The sequence below is a fragment of the Sinocyclocheilus anshuiensis genome, unplaced genomic scaffold (genome assembly GCF_001515605.1).
Source record: "Sinocyclocheilus anshuiensis isolate Anshui unplaced genomic scaffold, SAMN03320099.WGS_v1.1 scaffold269, whole genome shotgun sequence".
Classification (NCBI taxonomy): Eukaryota; Metazoa; Chordata; class Actinopteri; order Cypriniformes; family Cyprinidae; genus Sinocyclocheilus; species Sinocyclocheilus anshuiensis.
Window position 1 is genome coordinate 994558 of NW_015536474.1, and position 7761 is coordinate 1002318.

The 7761-nt window shown below is 37.8% G+C and overlaps 1 protein-coding gene across 4 annotated transcripts in view; it reads right to left on the bottom strand.

The window, feature by feature from the left end:
• Nucleotides 1-551: 551 nt before the first annotated feature.
• pitpnm2 (phosphatidylinositol transfer protein, membrane-associated 2) overlaps nucleotides 552-7761 on the bottom strand; it is a 58054-nt gene continuing 50844 nt past the window's right edge. For all 4 annotated transcript variants that reach the window (XM_016441804.1, XM_016441962.1, XM_016441724.1 and 1 more), the window contains 5 exons: nucleotides 5659-5807; nucleotides 5430-5579; nucleotides 3920-4103; nucleotides 2610-2738; nucleotides 552-1892 (listed from right to left, as the gene is read on the bottom strand). In XM_016441804.1, coding sequence (XP_016297290.1) covers nucleotides 1551-1892; nucleotides 2610-2738; nucleotides 3920-4103; nucleotides 5430-5579; nucleotides 5659-5807 — 954 coding nt within the window. In that variant the 3' untranslated portion in view covers nucleotides 552-1550. The remainder of the gene's footprint in view (nucleotides 1893-2609; nucleotides 2739-3919; nucleotides 4104-5429; nucleotides 5580-5658; nucleotides 5808-7761) is intronic.

The following is a 7761-nucleotide window of genomic DNA, read 5'->3' on the forward strand; positions in this document are numbered from 1 at the left end:
TCTACACTGTTTGAAGTCCCATTCAGAACATCCGCTCCGGACGAAGGCCGCGTTCGAAGCCTCCAGGTTCGATTCGAAGAACAAGTCCGCACATGCAGCATGGCTATTCCAGTGTGTTCATGATACAGAAACAAACTGCGTACAGTTTCACGACTCTGTCATGCTGTGCGATTTAAAATGGCGAAAATTAAAAGCACAATTTCTATATACCTCAAATCACTTACATATGAACATATGGACAATACCATTGAGAACTGAAATTTAAAGGACTGAAGTTGATCTAAAATGATCTAAAATCTTAAAAACATTATACATGTGCCGTCGAAACGCTTGGGGAACGTTGCTACAACGCATCGGAAACGTCGGACGTGTTCAGGTTCATATGATCTGCCTGGTTTTGGCACATTTCTTGCGTTTTGTTTTCTATATATCGGAGAAATATATAATCGTGCATATGCACACAAAATACCCTGCCATAAATAATAAGGGTCATGTACTACACGCCAACGTTATGTAGCGACATGAGATGGTAACAAGGACCTCCACTATTCCACTAGTGCAAAAAAAAAACAATGTGGTTATGCAGTTGCAGAACTACAGCTTTCGAAATGAATCGTTTTGGCCGTTGGCGGTATCGAGCGAGTCGAACCGCTGCCCCGGAAATGAGTGCAAAGGATTTCGAGAGGAAATGATCAAGCGAAATCTTGGAAAAATTGTCCGTCATGCAAATACAGCGAGCTGCACGGCGCAACCTCGATGGGAAATTCTCTCCATGTCGACAGCAACCGCAGCAGCGGAAAAGTTTTACTTCAGCAGATGTGGCGTGTGCTTACGATCGTGTTTGGTGGCTCAGATGTGAACAAAACAGCAAAAAGGAAAGAAACGTGACCCAGCAGCCCATGTCGAGGTGGCATCCCGGAGGTATTGCAAGCAGATGGCCTTATAAAGGGATAGCTGTTCCTTTGAGAGTTCGTTGGTGCTCTGAATACGAAGTTAAGGCCTCTGATGACCTGCAGACGGCGTTTAGTGTGATGGGATTCAATCCTTATTGCCAAATGCTGCTGGGATTCGACTCGGAGAGGCTGCCGGGATGGGCCGGCCCAACGGAAACCAATGAGAAGAGGGATGTGAAATGGCCTCTGGGTCTTATCAGCTCCTCGAGTTCATGGCTGCCCTGAGCAGGTAAGAGGAGGCACGTATTTACATGTGTGGGAATCTCGGAAGGGGAATGATGGAAAAAAGCGGGAAAAGTCCATACCCACCCAACGATCCGTTTTCAGTCCCAAAAGTACATTCAATCAAGTCAGAGGCGAGGGCCACGACCCAGAGCGATGCTTAAGGCGCTAGATTTCTGGAAAATGGTTGGCTGCCGGACTAAAAAAAAAAAACTGAAACATGAACAAAAACAATTCCCATGCAACAATGGTAATGCCGTGAGGTTCACTCACAGAGTCTGTTGTAATACTGTGAGACTTCGTCGTGTTCGATCCTGCAGCCCCATGTGCCTCCAGAACGAAGTGCCTCAAGAATTTGGACCTGGTGAGTGGAGCCTATTTTGGGCTCAAGGCTCCGCCCTCGAGTCTGCTGGTTCGGCCCCAGCAGCCGGCGGCGATGCTCATGCTCCTCTGGGCACGTTCTGCCCGCTCGCGGTCGCATTCTGATTGGCTCTGTGCACGTTCGGGACGTCCTATCTGCACGGGCGGCGTGGAGGACGTGGGTTGCGAGGAAATGGTGCGCAACAGGTGATTGCGCTTCCGCAGGAAATCCCCACTGCCGCCAAGCCCGAAACTGCCTTTCCGCAAGACCATGCGAGTGCTGCCGGTCTTGGCTGGTCTCGATCTCTGATTGTATTCTAGCTGGGACAGGTGAGACGCGTAGCCATCGGCGATGAACTGTGGAGAGAGAGCGACAGGTCAGTGAGAGTAAAGCATTTTCGCATTTAGCTCCCAAACTCTGGAATAGCCTTCCTGAAGGCGTTCGGGGTTCAGAAACACTCTCTCTGTTTAAATCTAAATTAAAAACACATCTCTTTAGCCAAGCATTCACATAATGCATCTCATAACCTTGTACTTCAGCTATATTTGATCAAATGCACATTATCATTCTTTTGCTTGGATTGAACATAATTTTTGCTTCTCTGTTTCTGCCACGGGATTGGCATCCCGAGGTAACTAGGAATTACACAAGCTTCAGCCTGGATCCAGCCCCTACGAATATCTGAGATGAATGAACACCTGAGAAGAGATGATGCAAACCCCTCAGAGGACCTGAGATGATGCCAACCCTGAACCAACATACAAAACTACCAAATTTTGCTATAAGTTTGAATGCAACCTATAATCGTTGCTGTTAATAGTGGACACCATCTGTTTGATTACGTCATTAACTAACTGCATGATCACTATACATTTCTGCCATATGGACATTACCTCGACATAATCACCACCGATAAGCTACTACTAAATATAATGTAGAAACTTTCATTTTCTGTAAAGCTGCTTTGCAACCATTTGTACTGTGAAAAGCACTATACAAATAAACTAGAATTTAATTGAACTGAGAGTGCATAAAAACTTAAAGTAGAGAGGAAAAACTGTGCATAAAGATACCTGACACTGGTGCTGCATTTTCTTCGTTGGTCTCCCTACGATGTAGATCTGTGATGGCGGTAGACCCAGTGACGTGTACACAGATATGTCCTTAGTGGAGCCATAAGCAGCAAAGATCTTCATATGTGCCTACAAAACAGCAGCATGATTTTTAAACATGATTAAACAGTTTAAATATAAGCAAAGACTGACACATTATATGTCTAAGATCCGTTTGAACACCCTCCATGTCCTTTTAGGCTCTTGTTTTGATCATTCCAGTTGGCATACTCTCCATACTACATACTAGGGCTGGGCAATATGGCCAAAAATATTAATCACAATATTTATTTCCACATAATTCAATATTTATAGCAATAATTATTTCAAACCATTAATAAGGAAGGAAATGCATTTTACATTGCTCAATGAAATCTCCATAGGGCCCCATTAAACCCACACTGTTTTATTTTTTCCCAAATTCTGATTTCCATTTTTCTCCAAAATTCTGTTTTATGATTTAATATAAATTTATTATCAAAAATGTTTATTTTAATCTTTAAAAATGTAATCAAAATGAAAATATAAGAATTTATTTTTGTAATAATTTACAAAAACACTGCATTTTTTTTTTTCAAATAATGTGCTGCACAACAGAACTTGTATACTGTATAAATTAAAAATTAACATTTCTTGGTTGCATGAAATTCTTTATAATAATAATAATAATAATTCACTGCAATATTTTAATTAATTGTATTATAAATAATTATTAATTGTATTATTTTTTTGTTAGTTTTATCCATATACAAGTATACTATGAAATATTTATACAGTCTATACAAATTTATAGAGTTTACATTATTACTTTGAGAAATGCTTTTTACTATACAATAATGATATACTTCTATCATCATTTCTTCACAGTAAATAAAACTTTTATTTTGGCGGTTTGTCGTGAAGACTGAGTTTCAGTGTCTGGTGGTAGTTTTATCAAATGCTAGTGACGTGAAGCTCTGGAAATGTAGTTCATGTGTTCATGTCTTTACATATTAAGACTCAGATGCTGAAAACAGCACGAGCGTCAGGCATGCTTCAGTATGTGTAGTAGACGAAACTGCGCCACTCATTCACAGAGACACGCAGAACACGCAGACTTTTTGTAACACAGCTGATCGAAAATTACTCAAACGTGTATTATCAATAATCGTGAATTTATTTATCCATTTCAATAAATACTTACATTGATTTAAGGTCAATGCATTCCAAATGATAGTAATTTATTACCCACATCCCCTTGCAGAAGAGTAGGAGTTTGTGTATATTCTCACCTCTGTGATGAGAGACTTGAGGAAGTTGGCTTTGTGTCGGAGGGGGTCATGTACGAGCCCGTCACAGAAGGACACGATCCCGTGAGGGAAGTTGTGCTGTGAAAGCCAGGCCACCACACGCTGCTTCTGCATGTCTGGACGTCCCGTCACGTACACTATCAGGTACCCCAGATCCTGCCAGTGCCTAAACCAGGACCAACCACCGTCAGGAACAGCAAACATTACAAATGACTGGCTTGGGAGCATTAACCCTCTAAAGCCTGACATATGAAATTATAGTCAGAAAAAATGGAACAGTTTATTGAACCTTTATTGGCTCATATAGTGGTATAGTGACAATTGGAGCTCGTATTGTGGAGGGGGAAAAACACCTACATTTTGTTCAGTGGCTCAAACAGAGCAAAAATATGCAATTTGGAGCAGATGCTGATATTTATGTCTTATAAGATGAAATTCTGATAGCTTGTAGTATAAATCAGTGAGATCTTTAAAACAGAATAACACGCTACTTACACAAAACGCATATAAATATCAGTTGTCACTCCATATCTCCAATAATATGAACTTGGTAAAATGAGATTTAAATGCTTAGTTTTAAGATCAAAGCTTTGTTTCAACACATAATGCCATGCAATACAATGATGACTGAGAGATGAACAAATAAATGTTACTCAAAAGCCTGATGATCATATTTGAGTTATATCTGATGATTATACTCACATTTTAGCTTGATTTGTGCAAAAAAAAATAAAAAATGATGCATGGATAAATTGCTAAATTGCTTCAGTCCAGTAAGTGTTCATCTTGAAGTTATTCTTATGTTCACTATGAAAATCATTAAAGATTTAGATTTATACTAAAAGGCCTATTACTTGCTAAAAAAGTATGAACTATCAACAGCTATCAAGATAATTGCCCTTATTTTATTACATTAAAATATTGCCAAACAGTAAAATTTTATATAATAAAGATAACAATTTTGTAATCTTCTAAACGTATTTAAATAACTAAAGACGTATAAAAACAAATAACATAATATATAAAAATATTTTAAAATTAGAAATTATACTGTATTTGCCTAATTTTATTAAAAGGAATGGCTTTTCTAGGATAATTGCCCTTATTTTATTATATTAAAATGTTACCAAAAACAGTAAAGTTTAATATAATAAAGGTATCGATTTTAGAATAACCTTTTAAATGTATTTAAATAGCTCAGAAAAAATAAATAAATAAATAACTAGCAATATAAAAGTTCTTGTTTACTTTATAAAAATCAAGCTTTCACAGCAAAAAGACACATGAACCACAACCAGATGTTTTTACAGTCATGCTAAAAGCCTTGCTAAAGGGTCTAAACTATCAATCAGACAACAGAAGGCATAAGATTGTGCATAGGCACAACAGTTTTTTCAGTAAAGTTTCAACCATGTCGATCATTTAGAGAAATTTGCAGATCAAATGCATTAGGCTTTATAGAGTTTATAAATTCATAAAGAAAAGCCCTCACCTGACCACATCAACCGCTCCTGCTCGCACTTTAGGGTCGCTGCCCATGATGGACACGCTGGCGGCAAACGAGCCGTCGATGCTGAACACGACAAACTCAGTGCCGCGCGGCAGCACCGTCAGGTAACTGTCAGCAGATGTGTGGTCTCCCCTTCAGACACAGACAATATCATTCAATTGATGAAAATACAAGCTTTTCTGCGCAGGATAAATGTAGATTTAAGATGTACCTGACCACCATTTTGACCGGATACACGCCGATGCTCAGCCGCTTGTTCTCGGGAATGGTGTAGAAAACCCGGCCGCTGCTATTGGTCAGTTCTGTGCTGAAATACACCCACTCACCGGACGGAGGCTGGGTCATGATGTGGATGTCCACCTAGAAAACGGCACAAAAATTAGATGAAATGAATTAGCAGTGAAACCAAACAAGATGCTTTTACATCAAATATTCCCTCCTGGTGGAATGACCTGCCCAACTCATTCAGAGCAGCTGAGTCCTTAGCCATCTTCAAGAATCAGCTAAAACACATCTCTTCCATCTTTATTTGACCCTCTAACTCTAGCACTCTCTATTCTAATTCTATTCTTTAAAAAAAAAAAAAATTGCCCCTTTTAGACTTGCACTCTATTCATTTAATAACTGCTTGTTTTCTTTAAAAAAAAAAAAAAAAAACTAGCTTCTCTATTCTTTTTGTATTCTATATATTTGTTATCTTTTGATTTATTATACAATTAACAAAAAGCAAAAAATGCCTCTAACACTAGCTTGCTCTATTCCAGCGGTGCCCACACTTTTTTTGTATGGGGATCTACTTTTCAAATGGGAAACTCCCCGAGATCTACCAAGTGGAAAATAAAAAAATAAAATACGCGTAAAATAAATATATAAAAAGCTTGTTGGGATGTATCTTTATATTGCATTAATTTAATTTAATTTAATTTTGAAATAAAAAATAATAATGTTAATTTCTTAGTAGGCCTACCCGTAGTAGCCTTTAGTGTTATTTCTTTTCAATTCCATGTAATTATTTTTAAACAAAACAAATTCAAGACAGATTGAAACATACTGTTTCTTTTTTGTCACTGCAGACATTCTATACAACTTAAAAGTACGTAAAGCTCAATTATACAATAATTGTAACAAATAAGCACAAGTCAACCTGCCATTCCAAACAAGACCACAGGGAGACGCCAAAGGACTGCATATAAACTACTATGGATCCATTCAGGATCACTAAACACACCAAAAAATACAAATGAAAAATAAAAACATTCTGAATGTGTGGAACCTCAGCGATCTGAAGGTGGCTCGATGTCATCAGTGAATAGTTCTGTTAGGAAACATTCTGTGTTTGGAGTGTCTGATGCCCATATGTAGGCTACATAAACACCACTGATCCTCACAAACTTCTCCAAAACGAGCATCTGTTATAATAAAACACTCACTATATACAACTACGTGAATATACTGAACTGTGTTCAAGCAGAAATGTTATAGTGATCAGTGCGCTACTAGCGCACAAACATGGTTCAGTTGCTTTGACACAATCTGTATTGTTAAATGCGCTATATAAATAAAGGTGACTTGACTTGACGGTTCGTTTGCGCATCAATGTTCGACTCCTGTATCTGTCACTAATCGTCTTTACCTTGATTACAGTCATCATCCATCAAAACTTTACTAACGTGACCCTGGCTTGATTAATCCAGCCGGGAGCTGTAGTTTGCGTATCATATGCTCATACAGCAGTAACTTAGGCTGTTTCACACAGCGCGATGAGAAACAGCTAGAGCTGCTCTGAAACACAGAATATCACAGAATACGTAGAGAAGTGGTGCTGTTATTTATTTATATATATTTTTTTTTAACATATTAATCATAAAATAGCCTAAGTGAATTTATTACAGGGCTGGGCGATATAGCTAAAAAAATTATCAACGATATAATGTTTCATATCGTTCTGTATCGATAATTATTGACATTTTTTATAACCTTTTTAAAACAAAGCACAATAGAAAAAAATGTTTACATTTAACCACTGTGTTTTTAATTTACCCAATTTATTGAGATAAACAATTTTGTTTTAACAGTCAAACACAATATAAAATGTAAACAAATATCTTCTTTCTTATGTGTTATATGCAGATTAAATAAGTCTTATGGAAACTTTTGGCTTGTCTCCCGAAGCCACAGGAGGGCGCAATGAGCAAAACTATGCAGCGTATTAAATTGTCAATGCAATGAAATAACTGTCCATAACATAACGTCTAAAGTAACATATATAAATCAAATATAATTTCGTAAATTGCATAAACAATTATGAACAAAA